General features: G+C 41.2%; 1 protein-coding gene across 1 annotated transcript in view; it reads left to right on the forward strand.

Annotated features, from left to right (window-relative positions):
* LOC130360508 (astacin-like metalloendopeptidase) overlaps nt 1-23,384 on the forward strand; it is a 75,749-nt gene that overhangs the window by 37,896 nt on the left and 14,469 nt on the right. Inside the window, exons 2-11 of the mRNA XM_056563009.1 lie at nt 3,267-3,457; nt 3,554-3,575; nt 6,725-6,778; nt 10,812-10,883; nt 11,998-12,132; nt 12,229-12,346; nt 14,149-14,327; nt 15,697-15,778; nt 18,455-18,582; nt 21,322-21,431. Coding sequence (XP_056418984.1) covers nt 3,389-3,457; nt 3,554-3,575; nt 6,725-6,778; nt 10,812-10,883; nt 11,998-12,132; nt 12,229-12,346; nt 14,149-14,327; nt 15,697-15,778; nt 18,455-18,582; nt 21,322-21,431 — 969 coding nt within the window. The 5' untranslated portion in view covers nt 3,267-3,388. The remainder of the gene's footprint in view (nt 1-3,266; nt 3,458-3,553; nt 3,576-6,724; nt 6,779-10,811; nt 10,884-11,997; nt 12,133-12,228; nt 12,347-14,148; nt 14,328-15,696; nt 15,779-18,454; nt 18,583-21,321; nt 21,432-23,384) is intronic.

Here is a 23,384-nt window from a genome sequence, read left to right on the forward strand (position 1 = left end):
GGAAACCAGTGATCGATGATTCTGCCGCTTGACTGCTCATGCCTGGATCTCAGGCACTGAGCAGTCATTCGGCGATCGGACAGCGAGGAGGCAGGTAGGGACCCTCCTGCTGTCCTGTAAGCTGTTCGGGATGCCGCGATTTTGCCGCGGCTATCCCGAACAGCCCACTGAGCTAACCGGCATGGTTTCACTTTCACTTTAGACACGGCGTTCAACTTTGAACGCCGCGTCTAAAGGGTTAATAGAGCTCGGCACAGCGATCAATGCTGCGCGCTATTAGCCACGGGTCCCGGCCGTTGTTAGAGGCCGGGCCTGACCCGCTATGACGCGGGGCCACGCCGTGGCCACGCGTTATAGATCGGGAGCGGACAAATGACGTTCCAGTACGTCATGTGTCCTTAAGGAGTTAAAGGAACGGTGCTCCAGCGTTCTGACCATTTTGTTCAGAACACTAGGAGCAGGAGGCCGCGATCGTGATGTCACGGCCACGCCCCTCATGATGACACAATACGCCCCTTCCATAAGTGTCTTTGGGAAGGGGCATGTCGGCCGACATTACAAGGGGCATGGACATGACATCACAACCACTGCCACAGCAATCTGACATTTGTTTAGAACGCCGGGTGCTGCGGGAGACATCTTATTTCCTATCCTTTGGATAGGGGATAAGATGTCTAGTAGTGGAGTACCCCTTTAATGAAGCCATCCAGTTCAAAAGACACAGAGGCAGGAGAAAACGCGCTAAGCACTCACTTCTCCTGGCTCGTTAGGCCATGTCACCAATAGCACAGCCACACACCCAAGGACACAACAAATTGATTGTTTTGTGTACCTGAGGAAGGCGCGTGCCTGTGCCGAAACACGTTGTCCGAAATCATTTAATAAATATCGTCCTGTGCTATCGTGGCGTTCTGAGTACCATAATTTCTAGCAGAAGCGCTCCACCCAATTCCCTCCTTTTTCTCCATTCAATCCACTTCCTGGCTCGTTCTTGTGATTGGTCAGGGACTGAACACTCAGACCTTCATCAAGCAAAACTTTTGATGTTTCTACACCATATCAGAAGTTTCTTTTCTAGGATAGTGCCCCTTTTAATGGCAACTACAACTTATAAAAACATCTAACAGACTTGACACATGAGAATTTTTAATTGGTTGTGATCCAGGTACTGAGACCCTCACCAATCACTAATATAAAGGAGCCAAAGGGATGTCCGTATTCATTTTAACTTCTCTGAGAGACTCTCGTAAACTTTCTAAAAATTCATACACTTTTGAACACTTCTCCGAGGAGAGCTAAGAAGTGCTGAGCGCCTCTTCCCGTACATTTTACCGATTGACACGGGTCTGAGCACTTGGCCCCCCACTGATTGAAATTTGTCATTATCATATACAATGGACCTCTTTGAGAAGTCCACCCAAAATTGCACTGGTCTTCTATGGGGTGGTCTTGTCATAGAAAATGGTAACTATGCGAAATGTAGGTGGTCTGAAAATCCATCACACGAAATCTGGTGTGGATAACAGGTTGGTCTTCAGGAGAAAAAATGGTCTTCTGGAGAAATTTCATTGTAGAAGTGTTGGAAATTATTAGTTTCCCATTAAGGTCCATTCACACCCGTCTCTACGATTTGCAATTTTTTTCCTCAAAACTATAAATGTCCGGTGTGAAGGATCGTGACAGAGGATCACCGATAGAAGAACCAACCATGCATCAAAATATTTGTGGAATCTGAAGCAGCTCAGATATCTGGGTATGTAAATTGTTTGAGGGTTTTCTAAGAGATGCTATTTTGGAGTATATTGATAACAATAAATGTATGACCCCATATCAGCATGGTTTTTTGAGGGATCGGTCCTGTCAAACTAACCTGATCAGCTTATATGAGGAGGTGAGCTCCAGACTGGACCAGGGGCAATCGCTGGATGTCGTATATCTGGATTTTTCCAAAGCATTTGATACGGTGCCACATAAACGGTTGGTGCATAAAATGAGAAGGGTCGGGCTGGGGAGAATGTGTGTAAGTGGGTAAGTAACTGGCTCAGTGATAGGAAACAGAGGATGGTTATTAATGGGACTTATTCTGATTGGGTGACTGTTACTAGTGGGGTACCACAGGGGTCAGTCTTCGGTCCTGTTCTATTTAATATATTTATTAATGACCTTGTAGAGGGGTTGAAAAGTAAAGTAGCAATCTTTGCAGATGATACTAAACTCTGTAAAGCGGTAAACACAATAGAGGACAGGGCAGTGTTACAAATGGATCTGGATAGGTTGGAGGCTTGGGCTGGAAAATGGCAGATGAGGTTCAACACTGATAAATGTAAGGTAATGCACATGGTGAGGAAAAATCCGGGCTGGGATTATGTATTTAATGGGGGAACACTTGGGACGACTGACACGGAAAAGGACTTGGGAGTCTTAGTTAATAGTAAATTTAGCTGTAGTGACCAGTGTCGGGCAGCTGCTGCCAAGGCAAATAAAATCATGGGGTGCATCAATAGGGGCATAGATGCCCACGACAAGGACATAATTCTACCGCTGTACAAATCACTAGTCAGACCACATATAGAATACTGTGTACAGTACTGGGCACCAGTGTACAAGAAAGATATAGTGGAGCTGGAGAGGGTTCAAAGACAGGAAACAAGGGTAATACGGGGAATGGGAGGACTACAGTACCCAGAAAGATTATCAGAATTAGGGTTATTTAGTTTAGAAAAAAGAAGGCTTAGGGGAGACCTAATAACTATGTATAAATATATCAGGGGACAGTACCAAAATCTCTCCCATGATCTATTCATACCCAGGACTGTATCTATAACAAGGGGGCATCCTCTACGTCTAGAGGAAAGAAGGTTTCTACACCAGCACAGATGGGGGTTCTTTACTGTAAGAGCAGTGAGACTGTGGAATTCTCTGCCTGAGGAGGTGGTCATGGTGAACTCTGTAAAAGAATTTAAAAGGGGTCTGGATGCATTTTTTGAGAGTAATAACATCACCTGTTATGTATACTAGATTTATAGGGACAGAACATTGATCCAGGGATTTATTCTGATGTCATATTTGGAGTCGGGAAGGAATTTTTACATCTAGTATGAGGGTTTTTTGCCTTCTTCTGGATCAATTCATTAGGGATATAGGTTGAACTTGATGGACTCTGGTCTTTTTTCAACCTTATGAACTATATTACTATGTTACTATGGGTGGAGTCTATGACACAACAATCATTTTTCAGAGGGGTTACACCTTCTTTCTGATCATAGGGGAAGAAACATCGCTATGATCACTTGTCTGTGTGCTGATTGGCTGTCAGTGCCTGGTTAGGGGTTTATATAGAGCCTGTGCTGCACATGGACCAGCAGAAGAAGAAGAATTATCATACAAGATGATGGAGCCCAGAGTCCTGCTGCTGTGTATAGTTGGCTGCTCCCTCAGCCGGGCCACCCCTATATCGGTAAGTGTCATTGTCTCTACCAGGAGGGCTGGATAGACCTGTCCTCAGGGATCTCCGCATATTCTCAACAAATACCTCTCTCCTTTCTTATTGCAGATGGACAACGTTAATATCAATGGTGAGTGAAGTGCTTATTTTTATTTCTTTTTTCCTCTTTTTGTTTGCTTTGTGCTTCTATTTCTCACTTTGATTTCCATTGTCAGTGATAACATTATCCTTATTATCCTAAATCTTTGTTGTTTCTACCTGACTCTACAGTAAGCCCTATAGCTTTATATAGGAATTATACATATACATTTATTGCAGGCTTTCTCTGCCTCCAGCTGACTCTACAGTCAGCCTTATAGCTTTACATAGGAAATATATATATATAATTTAATATATTTAATATGTATGTAAGCTCATTTTGATATCTATGCACTAATTTCGTTATATCTAATGCACTTGGATATATTTGTGAATTATACAAGCTTTTGTATTAATTGATTTTGATTATGTTCTTTATTGTTCACCTGATAAATTGAAGCAATGATATCCATTTTGTTATGCTTGAGAAAGGCAGTGAGATACTGCTGAAACCTTGTATCTGTACATGGGGAACTATAACCACTTTTGCTTGAAATCTTCTGGTGTGTGCTGAATCATTTTGCATATATATATATATATATATATATATATATATATATACATTTATTGCTGGCTTTCTCTGCCTTCCCCTGACTCTACAGTCAGCCTTAGAACTTTACATAGAAAAAAAAAAAATATATATATATATATATATATATATATATATATAAAATAAAGGCTATCTGCAGCACTCCAATCCATGAAAAAACTCCATAAAAAATAACTATGAATGTCATATATATATATATATATATATATATATATTTATATATATATATATATATATATATATATATATATATATACACACACAAATGTATTGCAGGCTTTCTCTGCCTCCACCTGACTCTACAGTCAGCCTTATAGCTTTACATAGGAAATATATACACACACACACACATTTATTGCCGGCTTTCCCTGCCTCCACCTTACTCTACAGTAAGCCCCATAGCCTTACATAAGAAATATACATATAAATGTATTACAAGCTTTCTATGCTTCTTCCTGACTCTACAGTAAGCATTAGAGCCTTATATAGGAATTATACAAATACATTAATTGCGAGCTTTTGCTGCTTCTGTCTGACTCTAATCCACAGTGAGTTTTATAGCCTTACATAGGAAATATACCTATATATTTATTGCAGGCTTTCTCAGCTTCTACCTGACTCTACAGTAAGCATTATGGCCCAGATTTATCAAAGAATGTCTATGGTAAAGCTATTTTCCCACGTTTATTTGGGTGGTGGGTTTGACTAGCGTGCATCTTATTTATCAGGAGACGCAGCAGGATGATGAATTTTGCGCAGCTCTGCTGTGCTGGGAAAAGCTCTATCACATACACTTTTTCAAGACAGTTGTGAGGGAGGGAAGTAGACACTTTCCCGGGTCCGGAATTTGGCAGGTTAGGTGTTTTTACTTTCACAGAGCTGTCTGGACATTTTTACTTGCATTTTAGACGCTATAATCAAATTTGATTGCGGTGTCTAAGGGGTTAAAGCCGGGCATCACCGTGATCGGTGATGTCTGGCATTAGAGATGGGACCTGGTGGCAGATAGCCGCCAGGACCACCCAACTATGACCTGCGCTCAGCTCCTGAGCACGTGTCATAGAAGGGGAGGGGGATGCTGTCGTCCACAAGGGGTTAAAGGTTGAATTGTGAAAGGTAGAAGTGTTTCTCATGCCTACTGGTAGGTGGTGTAGCTTTGCGTCTGAAAAAGTACCTTTGCGCACAAAATATCGACTTTTGACAAAAGTGGCAAATTATAAATACTTGACCACCGCATGGTCTAAAAGAAAAAGTTGTACGGGTAGGCAAAAAGAGTAAAACCGTCTATATCAAAAGACGCATAAAAGTCTCAAAATATGCTGCTTGCGCCTGAACTGCGCCAAAACATAGACAAAAAAAATGCTCTAAAAGCAATGATAAATCTCCCCCTATAGCCTCATATAGGTAATATTCATTTACATTTATTGTATGCTTTTTTGCTGCTTCTACCTTACTCTACTCTACAGTAAGCCTCATAGCCATACACAGGGGAATACACATCCAAAGGATAGGGGATAAGATGTCTGATTGCAGGGGGCCCGCCGCTGGGACCCCCTGCGATCTCCATGAAGCACCCGCATTCTATGCCGGGCTGCTGCTCTAGTCTTGGAAACCTCTGTGTTACCGAGACTGGAGACGTGACGTGACGCCACACCCCCTTCATTCATGTCTATGGGAGGGGGCGTGATGGTCGTCACACCTCCTCCCATAGTCATGAATGGAGGGGGTGTGACGTGACATCACAAGGGGGCGTAGTGTGACGTCACGTCTCCAGTCCTGGAAACACAGAGGTTTCCGAGACTGGAGCAGCAGCCGGACATATAATGCAGGTAATGCACGGAGATCACGAGGGGGCCCAGTGGTGGGCCCCCCCGTGATCAGACATTTTATAAGATGTATATGGGCAGAATACCCCTGTAAAAGGGTACTCTGCTCCTAGACATCTTATCCACTATCCAAAGGATAGGGGATAAGATGTCAGATCGCCGGGGTCACGACTCCACCCCCGTGTGGCATCACGCCCCGCCCCCTCAATGCAATTCTATGGGAGGGGGCGTGACGGCTGTCACGCCCCCTCCCATAGACTTACATTGAGGGGGCGGAGTCGTGACATCACGATCTTCCGTCCCTGTGGTCGGGAGGAATTAGCCTGAGAGCCTCCAACGCTTCCGGAAGCAGTTACTGGTGGGGTCTGCTTGCTATATTGCAGAGGTCCCCAGCAGTGGGATAGGGGATAAGATGTCTAGGGGCGGAGTACCCCTTTAAGCTTTCTCTGCTTTCTACCTGACTCTACAGTAAACCATAAAGCCTTACATAGGTTATATAGATTTACATTTATTCACACTTCAACAATTCGAACCGTTCAGCAGGATTTTCTATGTGGTTGATGTTTACTATATGATTGGAGAATATCTACTTATGAGCATCAGAGCGCAACGGACACTGCAGGGTCCAAATAGACCCCATTCACTTAAATAGGGTTTGTTGGCGAGCCGGTAGTTTACTAGAGTTTGGCATATCTGATACTTATTCCTGGTGATGTGCTGCGCTTTGCTGCAGTATTATATTTATTTATTTTCCTTTTTGTTCAGCCAGCGACCCCATTCCCACCAATGACAGCGCGACAACTAACGAAACAACCGCTGGTAAGATTTGTGCAAAATCCTTTTCTGGTTATTATAAATTTTTGGTTATTATAAATAAATAATAATTACGATTATAAACAGTTGTTAACTATATTTAGAGATTACAAGGGCGACCGCCACAAGTCAAAAGTGCATTGTTTTGCACTTTTTCCCTTTTTGTGTCACTCTTGTGCCACTTTATTGTTACAGACTGGGTGAAGCTTAACATGAGGGGGGGGGGGGGGGTGGGCTCCAATAGCTGGGTAATTTTAATATTACTTACACCAATAAATTGGTGTAGATCGTAGTTGAAGCTGATAGCCAGCGATGCAACAGTGGGCTCCTCTTAACAGGGTAATCCAGGACTAGAAAGGCCAAGCTGGTTTCTTCAAAAAACAGCACCACCCCTTGGGCTCAGGTTGGGTAGCTCAGTTCTATTGAAGTGAATGTAGCCAAGTTGTAATTAGTGATGAGCGGTATAGGCCATATTCAAATTTTCGATATTTCGCGAATATATGGACGAATATTCGTCATATATTAGCGAAATTCGCATATTCGTTATATTCGCTTTTAATGTGCATATGCGAAAATATATGCGCATATGCGAAAATAGCTGCGCATATGCGCATATTCGCGAATATTGAGCCCTCCCTTCTTTATAGGGAACTTATGGGCTAGTGCATTAACTCTGTGATTTTTTGCCCATTGAAACCAATAGGCCCATTGTGGTCTATGGGGATTTCACAGTATGTAAACCTGTAAGATAAGCAGGAGGGTCTTGGCAGTACAGTGTATGGGAGACCATCCCGGGGTGGGAAGGAGTGTTACAGTGTTGTGGTTAAACTTTACTTTCCTGGAAAAGCTGCTGAGTTGCCCATAGCAACCAATCAGATCGCTTCTTTCATTTTTCACAAGGCGTCTGCAAAATCAAAGAAGTGATCTGATTGGTTGCTCTGGGCAACTGGACAACTTTTCCTTTGCACAGGATTTATCAAAACCTGTCCAGAGGAAAAGTTTGAGTTGCCCATAGCAACCAATCAGATTGCTTCTTTCATTTTTGAAAAGGCCTCTGAAAAATGAAGGAAGCGATCTGATTGGTTGCTATGGGCAACGCAGTAACTTTTCCTCTGGACAGGTTTTGATGAATACCCAGCCTTACACATTACATCCAGTTTCAATTAACCCCAATACCCATATTTGGTACCCCATTAACCTAGTTCCCACGGTTCAAAGGCTTTTTTAATTACCAATTGACCTACATTTGTCAATCTTGAGTAAAAAAGTTAAATCACAACACTGTAACTCCATCCCAGCCCGGAACTCAAACCACTGCACGGTCTCCCATACACTGTACTGCCAAGTACCTCCTGCTTATTTTACAGTTTTACATACCGTGAGATCCCCCATAGACCACAATTGTGCCTATTAGTTTCAACAGGCAAAAAATCACAGAGTTAATGCACTAGTGCAGTCGTCTCCAACCTGCGGACCTCCAAATGTTGCAAAACTACAACTCCCAGCATGCCCGGACAGCCAACTACATATTTATCTGGTCCGAAAAAAATGTCATGTCAACAATATAAAAACACATACCAAAAAAAAAAAAAAAAAAAAGCTAACTCGTTTCCAGCTGAGAGCTCTTAAAGGGAAAATACATTTTTTGATAATTAAATAAATAAATAATAATTACCATTGTACAAAAAGTCCATCAAAACAGCTGAAGGCATCTTACGAAGAAAAAAAAGACACGTCAACAATAAAAAAAAACACACAAAAAACACTGACGCATTTCGAGCTGAGAGCTGTTAATCAAGGTTATGATTAAAGGGGTTCTCCACTGGAAAACATTTTTATTGGAATCAACTGGTCCAAAAAAGTTAAACAGATTTGTAAATTACTTCTACTGGAAGGATGAATATTTTTTAATAGAGGTAATTAATCTGTTTAACTTTTTGGCACCAGTTGATTTAAAAAAATAAATGTTTTCCAGTGGAGAACCCCTTTAATCATAACCTTGATTAAGAGCTCTCAGCTCGAAATGCGTCAGTGTTTTTTGTGTGTTTTTTTTTATTGTTGACGTGTCTTTTTTTTCTTCGTATGATGCCTTCAGCTGTTTTGATGGACTTTTTGTACAATGGTAATTATTATTTATTTATTTAATTATCACAAAAATGTCTTTTGCATCCGTGCCTCCGGATCTTATTTCCAGTGCCTGTTGCATATAGTGGTGAGCTGACCTGCCCCATTTTTTCTATTGTTTTACATCCACTATTTTCTTTTATACTTTTGTATGATCTAATGTTGATATACGTCCATCGGAGGAGATTTATCACTAAAGTTGTTTTGTATGTCATTTTTCAAGTCCCTTTTGTTGTGTTTTTTTTTTCTCCTGTTATAAAGCAGGTTTCTAATGACGGTGGTTGACACTTGCAGTTTATTTTAAAGGGGTACTCCGGCGCTTAGACATCATATCCCCTATCCAAAGGATAGGGGATAAGATGCCTGATCGCGGGGGTCCTGCCGCTGGAGACCCCCGTTATCTTGCATGCCACCCCCCGTTAAAATCAGTCCCCAGAGTGCGTTCGCTCCGGGTCTGATTACTGTCGATCACGGGGCCGGAGCATTGTGACGTCATAGCTCCGCCCCCGTGTGACGACACCCTTCGCCCCCTCAATGCAAGCCTATGGGAGGGGGCGTGACAGCTGTCACGCCCCCTCCCATAGACTTGCATTGAGGGGCGGGGCGTGACGTCACACGGGAGTGGAGTCGTGACGTCGTCATCTTCCGTTCCCGTGGAGCCGAAGCCTCCAGCATTTCCAGAAGCCGCAACAGGTGGGTCCTGCAGCCGAGATCCCGGGGGTCCCCAGCGGCGGACCGCTTTGGATAGGGGATAAGATGTCTAGGGGTGGAGTACCCCTTTAATGCTAATGTGGCACCCAAAAGTATCTATCAAAGTTGCATATAATCATCACTAAGTATTATATAATCATACTTATGATGCGTCAGCAATTGGTCTATTATTATGAATCCGGATCTTGTGGTCCTCCCCTCTCTCATCTCGTCATGTTCCATGGAATCGTTTGTGGAATGTATCACATAACGAATGTACCAATTATAAGTGAAAATAAGCAAGTATATGTAAGAATAAATATAAGAATGAGTATAAATAATTCTTTTACTCAAATTAATTTATATCATTTAACCGGATATGACTAAACAATATCCTTATAATTTTTTGATTCAATTTTATAGATAGACAAACAAATAAAATTAGTGTTTGTTCGATTCTAATTCTATTCGAATATGAGACATTGTTTTGTAATGTTCTTTTGGCCGTGTTTTGTTTTCTTTGGCCAACATTTCTTGTTGTAACATTTTTTCTCAAAAAACAATCAAAATCATTTAAACCAAAAGTATCTATCAGGACCAAGCACTTAGCTGGTAGAACAAAACAAAAAAAATGAAACAGAGAAAAAAAGAATGCAAAAGAAACATTGGCCCTGATTACTAAGAGTGTTGTGTAGGTTTCTTTGAGGGTTTTAATTCCCTACAATTTATTTTCCACGGTATTTACTAAGGTTTCCCTACATTTTCCATTTTCCCCACATTTTGCTTTTTTTACACATGCTCTGATCTGTCGGGTTTTCCTCAGCTCAAATCCACCACATTTTATGTGGAAACCTTAGTAAATATGTTGGGTTTTTGGGAAAATGTCGGGAACACGCCCATTTCCCAGCGAACACGCCCCTTTTCGGAGCCCACGTCCCCTTTTTCCCGGTGACCACGCCCCCTTTTCAGGTTTTCTTAGCAAAATGGAGAGTTAGTCGGGGTTTTTCAATTCTGGCGCAGACAGAATTTCGGACGCAATTCGACAAAATCTGGCGCACAACCCGACAAAACATGTCGGGTTTGCAATAGTAAATGAGGGCCATTGTGTAAAAATAAATAAAATTAAAAAAACATAGATTTTGTTGCTGTTTTTTATCTATTTCACACACAGTATATGAATACTCCACCACTTTGTTCTATAGATTTTTTTCTCTTTCCTCTTCAGATCCCGACCCTGTACCTTTCATTGACTGTACCAAAAAAGACTTGTTTGATCTAATCATGGAAGCAAACAAGGGTAAGACTTATGCACTGTCCGATGATAAAAATAAAACCTTTATTGATAATTGTAACATTTTTGTCTATTTTTATTTTTTTCTTCCTTTTAACATCATAAAAAAATGTATTAGTTGGACACTGTCACTATAAAAAAAACTTTTCACATGTTCTACAGACTTGTTAGAAGTTTTGAATGGTTGAGTTTTAGCACTGAGACCCCCACTGATCCACATGTTAGATACAGCCGGGAGAAGCGCTCAGCTTAGCGCTTCACTCCCCGGCTCACTGCCTTTTCTGTTTTGCAGTAGGAGACAGTCTCCAATGTAAGAACGTGTTCACACAACGAAAAAGACTAGAAAACTTGTGCGGACATTCTGGACATTTTAATAATTCAGCGGGAGCTAGGACTGCTCGGAAATGCGACCTCTAATAGACAGCAATGCATTTCCGAGCAAAATCCACAAAAAGAATAGACAAGAAATCAACGGGACCCTGCTGCAGAGGAATGTCTGTGTGGAATATTCTGTTGAAATTCGGCACGGACATTCCGCCATGTGAACATACCCTAAGTCTACAGAGACTGTCTCCTGAAGAAGATCGCAGGGGAGTGCAGCTGTCAGCCGAACGCTTTTCCTGGCTGAATGTAAGGATCGGAGGAAGAGTCTCAACACTAAGACCTCAACCGATCAAAACTTTTTGACATTTCTCCAGGAGTGACAGAGACACTTTGGGGAGATTTAATAAACTGTGCACTAATGAAACAGAGAGTGGAGCGCAGCTTTGCATGGGGAGTGAAGGGGTCGTACCATTCTTACATGCAAATTTAGGCCCGCTTTGTGAAAGCAAATTTTGCTGAAACCTAAGCGAATGCGCTCTCTTAGTGAATCTAGGCTTATGAAAATGCTTCACTTAGCGAGTCTCCCTCTTCTGATACTTTGATATGGATGTATCTATTGATGGCACCCCACCATTTATAGGTATTGTTGACTTTTTTATCAATCATTTGACTGAGGAAGCAGTGCAGTCCCTTAGTTGTTACCCAGGCACAGCGCCATAAGGATAGACAGTGAATATCAATATCCTGAAAAACTCTTTAGATAAAGCTTCTGAGTAATTGTCCTTCTTACTCTCAGACATCGCTGTGTTCCTCGAGGGCGGCGACATTAATTATAAACGTTCACGTAGTGCGATACAGTGCCCTGGATGCCTCTGGAAAAAATCAGCAAATGGAACAGTTCAAGTCCCGTTCACTTTCCCTTCCGTATACAGTAAGTGCCCCTAGTACACGTGTGACCTCAGATACTTGTGTCAAGTAAATTATGAATCTACTTTAGGCCCCCAAATAACTTTTCTTCTGTTTTCAGCCGATTTCGAAAGATCGATGGTCAGTGAGGTCATGAAGGAATTCGAGGTGATGACCTGTGTGAAGTTTGTCAGCAGAACGACTGAAGTTGACTATCTGGCTATTGAGTCTGCAGACGGGTATGACACTTAATCATTTCTGTCTTGGCTGGTTCTTTTCCTTTTTTTTTTGCTATTAAGTAGCAAGTACTCGCTCAGGACTAGAATGCATCTCCCGAAATTTGTAACGGGTTGGATTCGGCAGATTTGTTTCGGGTTTGGATCCAGATTCTGTAGCTCCCTGATTTCTGTGCAATTGTCCAAGCAAGGAATTTAGGCCCAACCTCCAAGAACCTCTGGGACCAACCCCAAAAACATCCCATTTTGAGCAATAACCTAAATGTTATGTATGGGAAACAAAATAAATCCCTATCTGTCATGAAATATAGGAAAAAGCTACTTGACCACCAAGGGTATACAGTGGAGCAAAAACGTATTTAGTCAGCCACCAATTGTGCAAGTTCTTCCACTTAAAACGATAAGAGAGGTTGTAATTTTCATCATAGGTATACCCCAACTATGAGAGACATAATGAGAAAAGAAATCCGTAAAATCACATTGTCTGATTTGTAAGGAATTATTTTTGCAAATTTCGGTGGAAAATAAGTATTTGGTCACCTACAAACAAGCAAGATTTCTGTCTCTCACAGACCTGTAACTTCTTCTTTAAGAGTCTCCTCTGTCCTCCACTCGTTACCTGTATTAATGGAGCGTGTTTGAACTTGTTATCAGTATAAAAGACACCTGTCCACAACCTCAAACAGTCACACTCCAAACTCCACTATGGCAAAGACCAAAGAGCTGTCGAAGGACACCAGAAACAAAATTGTAGACCTGCACCAGGCTGGGGAGACTGAAACTGCAATAGGCAAGCAGCTTGGTGTGAAGAATTCACCTGTGGGAGCAATTATTAGAAAATGGAAGATACACAAGACCACTGATAATCTCCCTCGATCTGGGGCTCAAAATGATCACAGGAACGATGAGAAAACATCCCAGAACCACACGGGGGGACCTAGTGAATGACCTGCAGAGACCTGCTGGGACCAAAGTAACAAAGGCTACCATTAGTAACACACAACGCCGCCAGGGACTCAAATCTTACAGTGCCAGACGTGTACCCCTGCTTAAGCCAGTACATGTCCGGGCCTGTCTGAAGTTTGCTAGAGAGCATTTGGATGATCCAGAAGAGGATTGGGAGAATTTCATATGGTCAGATAAAACCAAAGTAGAACTTTTTGGTAAAAACTCAACTCGTCGTGTTTGGAGGAGAAAGAATGCTGAGTTGCATCCAAAGAACACTATACCTACTGTGAAGCATGGGGGTGGAAACATCATGCTTTGGGGATGTTTTTCAGCAAAGGGACCAGGACGACTGATCGGTGAAAGGTAAGAATGGTCTCAACCCCATAGAAAACCCTTGGAGGGAGTTTAAAGTGTGTGTTGCCCAGCGACAGCCCCAAAACATCACTGCTCTAGAGGAGATCTGCATGGAGGAATGGACCAAAATACCAGCAAAAGTGTGTGAAAACCTTGTGAGGGCATACAGAAAACGTTTGACCTCTGTCATTGTCAACAAAGGGTATATAACAAAGTATTGAGATGAACTTTTGTTATTGACCAAATACTTATTTTCCACCATAATTTGTGAATACATTCTTTAAAAATCAGACAATGTGATTTTATGGATTTTTTTTCTCATTCTGTCTCTCATAGTTGAGGTTATAACCTATAATGAAAATTACAGCCTCTCTCATCTTTTTAAGTGGGAGAACTTGCACAATTGGTGGATGACTAAATACTTTTTTACCTCACTATATGTGCGATATTATGGGGGTCCGCGGTATTTTCTCACAAGCTGTTGACACTGTTTTCTTTTTTAGCTGTTGGTCATATGTTGGTAAAGTTGGAGGTAAACAGGTAGTAAGCATCAGTATGCCCGCCTGTACGAAGTACACCCTCATACAACATGAACTCATGCACACGCTGGGCTTCTTCCATGAACAAACCAGAAAAGACCGAGACCAGTATATTAAAATTCTATGGGAAAATATTTCTCCAAGTGAGTCCTTACATCTGCTTTCTTTTTCACAGCTTAGATAGCCTTCTCTCTAGACTACGAGATATTGTTGACGTGACAGATTTAAAGATGTATTCCTATGGTAAAATGTTTTTTCCCCTTATTTTTTTCCCACGCCTTCCTCCTTTTGTTGATATGGCCGCTCCTCTCTCCCCCTTGTTGACGGTTTATTGTCCAGGTTGCTGACCACTCTCTAAAAGCGGTGACCAGATTAGTGACATCACTTTCTCTTTCTGCACATAGCAAGAGAATGCTAGGTTACTGGGAACACGGGAGTGGGCTTCATAGCAATTGGGGGTAGGGGAATAAGAAAGGGATCCCCTATGTCACAATCCCCTATGGAGCTGAAGCCGGAGCAAGAAGAAAAACACTATTGTAATGATGCTTTAATGGCAGCATTGGGAGCGTGCACATTCAGGCCAACAGTGGAGATGTCACCATAGGGAATTTCCCACCCTCCTGAACCAAGGAAGTGAAAGTGAGACCAGTGCTGTTCTAAGCTGAAACTACAAAGTGGGAAAACCTCTTTAAAGGGATTTGCCAGCATAAAAAAAATTAAATGGAAAAAAATAAAATAAAACGATACCTGGTCCCCCACTTGTCGCTCTGCTACTTCCGTTCTTCTGATTCGGGTACCCAGCTGCTAATCCCTTTAGCCTATTTTCCAGAAAAGCACTTGATGCACGACCTGCCTGCTCAGCCAATCACTGGCCAAGATGGGACACCCTTGTGGACAGTGATTGGCTGAGCGGGCAGGTCCTGCTTTGAGCGCTCGCCTGGGAAGCAGTGGTGGAACAGAACAACACGAGTAGCAGAGGGACCAGCAGGGGCCAAGGGGTAGGTAAGGTAGCTATTTCTTCTCCATTATGAGTTCAATATGATTTCCAATCATTGGGAAAATGTTAATGTGGCTAACAGAATACAAAGGTTTGGGGGAGGGGAGCGCCTTATGCACATAGTCATATTAGGAGTCTGTTTTATAGGGAGCTGCAATAGGGCTTTTGTATCGGTGCATTCTACTATACGTCGTATGCTTACGATTGTACAAATCTAAAAGAAGATAAATTGTGATCTGTTCCATAAGACTCTGTAGGAATGGACATATAAGAAAGCATTGCTTCTATGGTAGAACATCTACATACACATGAAAGTCTGACAGGTCTGTATGACAGTGCCATAGAGGCTCCAATCTGCAGGATGCATGGGCCTTACAGAGCATTGATTTGAAAGACATATATATATATATATATATATATATATATATATATATATATATATATATATACATATATATCATATTGAACCCATAGCAATTTTATAATAGAATTTCCATGGTTTATTTTTCAAACAGGCGATTACATCAATTTTGACTATGATGGCGGGAGTACCCTGAACCTACCTTATGGCTACAACTCGATCATGCATTATGGCTCGTAAGTAGATGACAAAGGTAGATCACAGAGCACATAAAGTGGTCTCAGGTGTGACATGCTGGAGGGATCATGTATTCTGTAACCACATATGAATTAGGCTGTGTTCACACACTGCGGCTAATCAGAGGTACAGCAACTACTTACTGTGTGCATTTTTGCCGCGATTGGCCAAAAGTGTTACCCCTTAAGGACGCAGGGATTTTTCTTTTTTTTGCACTTTCGTTTTTTCCTTCTCACCTTTTAATAGCCATAACGCTTTACACTTCCACCTACAGACCCATATGAGGCTTGTTGTTTTTTGTGCCACCAATTGAACTTTGTAATCACATCACTCATTTTACCATAAAATCTACAGTAAAACTAAAAAATATATATTTGTTAGGTTTTGTTTGTCAGGTTTGGGACCCACTCTAACGAGGTGGCCTTGACGTGGCGAGTGGGCTTGTACTTTTTGAACAAAATGTATACTAACAACCTGTTAGTTTTTGAAATTATGCTGGGAAGCAAATAGATCAAATTACAAATGGTGGATGTGCGGCTGTGTTTCTCTTTGTGTTATATATTTGTTAGGTGTTTCTATGCAGTGCAGTTTTCGGTAAAAATGACACGTTATCTTTATTCTGTAGGTCTGTACAATTACAGTGATACCCAATTTATATAGGTTTTGTTTTATTTTACTACTTTAAAAAAAAATCATAACTTTTTGCACAAAAATAAGTATGCTTAAAATTGTCCACTTCTGACCCTTATAACTCCTTTATTTTTCCATATACAAAAAAAAAACACCATTTTGCAAATTTAGACCTTCCGTTTCTACACAGTGCACTTTTCGGTAAATATGACACCTTATCATTAGTCTGTAGGTCCATACGGTTACAAGGATACCTAATTTATGTAGGTTTTATTTTATTTTACCACTTAAAAAAAAATCCTAACTACATGCACCAAAATTTGTATTTTTAAAATTCTCATATTCTGACCCCTATAACTTTTTTTTCCCGCATACAGGGCTAAATGAGGGCTTATTTTTTGCGCCGTGGTCTGCATTTTTATTGGTACCATTTTTGTTTTGATGGGACTTTTTGATCACTTTTTATTAATATTTTTATGGTACATGAAGTGACCAAAAATGCACAATTTTGGACTTTGGTATGTTTTTTACATGTATGCCATCGACCGCGCGGTTTATCTACCCTTATATTTTAATAGTTTGGACATTTACGCACACGGCAGTACCACATATGATTATTTTTATTTTTAATTACATTATTTTATTTAAAAATGAGAAATGGGGGGGTGGAATTCAAACTTTGATTAGGGAAGGGTCTTATTCACATTTCTTAACTTTTTTTTTTTTTACACTTTTTACAATTTTTATTTTAGCCCCCATTGGGGCTATACCATGCAATCTTCTGATTGCATATAATGATCAATAATATGCCATATTATAGCATTGATCAGTGTTAGGCTACGTTCACACTGTCGGCTGTCTCTGGCAGTGCGAAGCCATTATTTTAGGATCTAAAAAGGTCGGAGAAAAAATAGTGCTTGCACCATCTTTTTCTCCGGCTTTTTTCTCCAAAAATAACGGCGGCTAAGGAATAAAGTGGGGTCCATCTGGATTTGCCAGTATGTTCCAGCAAAATTACGTCCGGCAAACTGGACGAATTTGCTGGAGTATACTGGCAGTGTGAAAGGGGCCTTACCGGCGCTTTTCTACTCCAGCCTGCATGGCAAGCTTGGAGCAATAGAGAACCAATTGGACAGCGAGCAGGGAGGAAAGTACTCTCCCGCTGTCCTCTCAGCTGATCAGGACATCACAATTTCATCACGATAGTACCGATCAGCTCTGCTGAGCTGCTGGGACACTTTTACTTTCATTTTAGACTACGCAATCAACTTTGATCTCGGCATCTAAAGGGTTAATGCAGGGCATTGGCCTGATTGGCGGTGCACGGTATTAACCCTGGGTCCTGGCTGCTGATAGCAGTCAAGACCCCCCAGGTTTGAAGTGTCCTCTGCTCATGAGAATGCTTTCAACCCAGTAACGGGACTCAGGTAGGCCCTGAGTCCTCAAGGACTCGGGAATGGGGGGGTGTACACGCATATTTAAAGTTGAACACGGCATCTAATGGGCTAATGCCAGACATCACCAGGATCGGTGTTATCCTGCATTAGCCACCAGCCACAGCTGCTACCAACCAGCTATGAAGCATTCTCAGTGTGCTTCATATTTCGGGGGTGGGTGCAGAGCATACATTTACTGCAGTAATTAGCACATTTTACTGCAATTTACACATTTAGCATAATCATTGCAGTTTTGCAACATCTAAAGGTTAACAGTTTGGCGACAACTAGTGTAGATGATGAATTTAGAAACGTATACACACTAAGAGGCTAAAGGTCTTGCCACCGCTTATTCATCTCCCCATACTGGGACCACAAGAAGGTCTTGTTGTCGATCTTGGGTGCGATGGATGAGGATAAGAAACAGCGGCCAAGGGTTGGAGATGCAGAGGATGTGGAGGGCTGGACCGGGGGGGGGGGGGGGCAGCAGAGGTAGGGGAAAATAATTATTTGTAAAGTTCAGAAATAACCCGATTCATTTCGAATTGATTGTCTCATCACTAGTCATATGTCACATGACTTTAGACCAACCATGTCCACCCCCCACAGGAAAGATTACAGCCGGGTATCTGGAAAGCCATCAATGGTGGTTAAAGGTGACCCCAAGAGGAGTCTTGGACAGACTACAGGAATGGATGATGTGGATGTGTTAAAGGTCAATGCTGCCTATAACTGCAGTAAGTGCTTGTATTTTACCATGATGTGATAATGTTTAAAGGGGATGTCCAGAATTAGGAAAAAAAAAACATGGCTGTTCTTTTCTAGGAAATAGTGCCGCACTTGTTTACAGGTTTGCATCTCTTCGCTTAGAGAAGCATTTAGGATTTTTTTTATGCTATTTTATATAATGCAGCCTAGAGAATAATGTAGAGCTTTTTGCTTATTCCTTTGCTTCCCTATTTTTGCTAATGTGGCAGGCATGGTTTACAGATGCAAAATGAATGGATTCCATTAATCCTCTGGATTTGGGTGGGGTGTTTGATTATTGCAGCTGGTTATCTCATTAGGCTGCGAGTGTTGGCGATTACCCAGGTGAACTTATAAGTTCACATTATCTGCAGTTTTTGTGCGTCTTCTTATTCACAGTGAGTTTTTGAAAGAAATAGTGACTCGAAGTGAAAGGGACTTTACCCATAATGACAACTGAGCTGTTTTATAAAGATCTGACATCTATAGGCTGTGATCACACATTGAATATTTACTGCATTTTTTAAACACATTTTTACTGCATTTTGTCAGTTTTTGCAGTGGTTTTCTAAAATAGTAGTAAAACTTACACATTTTACTTTATTTTGCACATTGGCGGTGCAATCTCCATTTTTGCAGCAAGAAAAGCAATATGTGAACACCGTTAAGGAGAGGTGTATAGCTACTATATATACTCATCACATAAAGATAGCAGCAGTATACAGATAGAGCTGGAGGGTAGGTGTATATCTACTACATATGCTGATCCCATAGAGATAGCAGCAGCAGTATACAGATAGAGCTGGAGAAGAGGTGTATAACCACTATATATCCTGATACCATAGAGATAGCAGCAGTATACAGAAAAAGCTGAAGAGGTGTATAACTAATATATATATATATATATATATATATATATATATATATATATATATATATATATATATCCTGATCCCAAAGCAGCTGCAGAATACATATAGAGTTGGAGGGGAAGTGTATAACTTCCATATATTATGAACCCATAGAGATAGCATGGTATTGGCAAAAAAAAAAAAAAAAACTTGAGTGCTTCTATAACTACTGTAAGTGGGCAAATGCGGTGCTGTTTATGAAAGAGTCAGCCATGTTTATCTATTCCAGGACAACTCCACACAAAGCTAATCTGGCAAACAAACCTGTAGTCCCATCGCAGTTTTGGGAAAACATTAACAGTTGTCCCTATATGGGATATCGGGCAGGATCAGACTGTGTAGAAGTCCCTGGGCAAAACATTATGTGGGAGGGAGTTCCATAGTCTCACTGCTCTGACAGTAAAGAATCCCCATCTATAAAGATGGTCATGGTTACCAGCCCAGGTATTAAAAAATCAATGATTGTCTCATTCTTGCTAACAGTCCTAATTTTGGTGGGACAATACTGGGAAAAGAGGAGGAGTTTATGCAAATCCCAACCAAAAGTGAGTGTTCTGTGGGGGTGTTCCTGACAGCTTTGGTGGCCTTCTTGGGTGTTCCCGGGAAGGTCTTAAAGCGTACCTGTCATAGTGCCAAAAAAAAGAAGTAATGTTACTCAGTACCTAATCCTGATTATGTACATATATTTTTTATGTGTCCAGGACCTATATATCCCTAACAAATAGCATTTATATCTTGCTCACATGCTTCGTCTTCTTGCCTTATCGAGGGGGCGTGTCCATCTCTCTCCCTCACTCTGGATGACTCATCTGCTCTGAGTCTGGGAGCAGCCTGGCAATCACTGCACAGTAGTATTTATACATACATATTCTATCTAGTAAAGCTGGATGCTAATTATTAAACATAGCTGAATGTCTGATCAGCTTGTTTGTCATTCAGGAGTCAGAGAAAGCTTTGGCTTTTCAAGCATGCTGGGAGTTGTAGTTTTGTAACAGCTGGAGCTACAGTGTTTGTAAAGCACTATGTTAGGAACAGTGTTGCCTTTAGCTGTTGCAAAACTACAACTCCCAGCATGCTCACACATGCTGTAGTTTTGCAAGAACTGGAGGCACATAGCTGAGGAATACACACGCTCTTTGTTTTTGCGGGTTTTCCGCAGCGTATTTGAAAGGGGCGGGCTCTTCTTGGCTGTCCACAGCAGACTGTCCGCAGCGGAATTTATACTGCGGAAAATCCGCCACAAGCCCCATTGAAGTCAGTAGGGACTGCAGCGGATTTTCCACAGCGTAAATTCCGCCGCAGACAATCTGCTATGGACCGCCGAGAAGAGCCCGCCCCTTTTAAATATGCTGCGGAAAACCCGCAAAAACAAAGAGCGTGTGAATGCACCCTTAGCACAGAGTTTTACAAAGATTGTACCCGCAGCTGTTGCAAAACTACAACACTCATAATAGGAGTTGTAGTTTAGGAACAGCTGAAGGCTGTAGTGGTGCAATGGTGATCTCCTATACTGGATACCAACACACTTTATGGCCGGTATTCAGTATGTTGCAAAATACAGAGTAGTCTGTCTGCATAAAGACAGATGACCCCCTAGTGGCGGCTATTTTCATTTTTTATTTTTTAGTAAAAATTTTAAAAAAAAATGTATATTTAAAAAAGTCATCTAATCAGTAGTACTACAAAATATAAAATGTTTTTAAAAAACTTTAGTTTTTTTTAAAGTTGCCTAGAATGTAACCCTCTCTTATAAGCACAAATGCATTTTCAGCACAGATTTGGCCTCTAGTCTGATGACACATGATGTCTTTATTTCAGATTTGTGCAGAAGAAAGTTTGTGGACGAAACAGGAACTTTCACTTATAATTCGAAATCATCGAGCCAAGGAGCATCCAGCTGCCTGTATCTCATCCAAACTGCCCTCAAGGTACATCGTCTGCCATAATCTCACAATCCCACAATGACAATGAGTGGACTACACAACTTCCTGTTTAACCCCTTAACGACCACGGACGTAAATGTACGTCCTGGTTTGGCGGGACTTCCTGCACCAGGACGTACATTTACGTCCTGTGTTTGACCGCGAGCATCAGAACGGTGCTCGCGTCATACATGTCATACTAGCAGCCGGGGACATGCCGGTAGTGGCCGACATCCGCGAACGCACGGATGTCCACCATTAACCCCTCAGATGCCGTGATCAATACAGATCCAGGATGGCGGTCGGAGGTCCCCTCACCTGGTTCTGGCCGTCTCCCGGGGTCTTCTGCTCTGGTCTGAGATCGAACAGACCAAAGCAGAAGATGACCTATAGCAATGATCAGTGCTATGTCCTGTACATAGCACTGAACAGTATTAGCAATCCTATGGGGACATAAAAAGTGTACAATAAAAGTTGAAAATTTTAAAAATAAAAAGTAAAAAAAAAGTGAAAAATCCCCTCCCCCAATAAAAATAAAAATTGTCAGTTTTTCCCATTTTCCCCCCAAAAAGCGTACTTTTTTTAAATAATCATATTTGGTATCGCCACATGCGTAAATGTCCGAACTATCAAAATATAATGTTAATCATCCCGTACGGTGAATGGCGTAAATGTAAAAAATAAAAAAAAAGTCCAAAAATGCAGTTTTTTGTCACATTTTATTTAAAAAAATTAAAAATGATCTAAAAGTTTTATATATGCAAATGTGGTATTGATAAAAAGTACAGATGACAGCGCAAAACATGAGCCCTCATACCGCCCTATACACAGAAAAATGAAAAAGTTATAGGTGGTCAAAATAGGGCGATTTAGATTACTGATTTTGTACAAAAGGTTTTAGATTTTTTTTAAGCGGTGCAAAAATATAAAAGTATCTAGCCATGGGTATCATTTTAATCATATTGACCCACAGAATAAAGAACACATGTCATTTTTACCGTAAAGTGTGAAAACAAAACACTCCAAAATGTGCAAAATTGGGGTTTTCATAAAAATTTCCTCCCCAAAAAATTTTTTTTTGTGTTTGCCGTACATTTTATGTTAAAATGAGAGGTTTCATTACAAAGTACAATTGGTCACGCAAAAAACAAGCACATATATGGGTCTTTAGATGGAAATAGAAAGGAGTTAATGATTTTAGAAGGCGAGGAGGAAAAAACAAAAACGCAAAAATTGGCCTGGTCCTTAACCCCTTAAGGACCAAGGATGTATGAGTACGTTCTTGGTCCTGCTCCCGTGATATAACGCGGGGTCCCACGGTGACCCCGCATCATATCGCCGCGGGCCCGGCGTCATAGTGAAGCCAGGACCCGCCACTAATAGTTATTAACCCTTTAGCCACGCGCTCAAAGGTGAGCCACGCGGCTAAAAGTGAAAGTAAAAAGTGCCGGTTAGCTCAGGGTATAATCGTGGCATCCCGAACAGCTGTACTACAGGAGGAGGTCTTTTACCTTCCTTCCTGCTGTCCGATCGCCGATTGAATGCTTCAAGCCTGAGATCCAGACTTGAGCAATCAATCGCCGAAAACCCTGATCAATGCATCCCTATGGAGATGCATCAATCAGTGGTAAAGATCAGTAAATGCAATGTTATAGCCCCCTATGGGGGCTATAATATTGCAAAATAAAAATTTAAAAAAATCATTAACCCTTTGAATTATCCCTTCCCCTAATAAAAGTTTGAATCACCCGGCATTTCCAATAATAAAAAAAACTGTGTAAATAAAAACAAAAATAAACATATGTGGTATCGCCGCGTGCGGAAATGTCCGAATTAAAAAAATATACCGCTAATTAAACCGCATGGTCAATGGCGTACGCGCAAAAAAATTCCAAAGTCCAAAATAGCGTAATTTTTGTCACTTTTTATATCATGAAAAGATGAATAAAAAGCGATCAA

This window comes from Hyla sarda, chromosome 3 (assembly GCF_029499605.1).
Source record: "Hyla sarda isolate aHylSar1 chromosome 3, aHylSar1.hap1, whole genome shotgun sequence".
NCBI classification, from domain to species: domain Eukaryota; kingdom Metazoa; phylum Chordata; class Amphibia; order Anura; family Hylidae; genus Hyla; species Hyla sarda.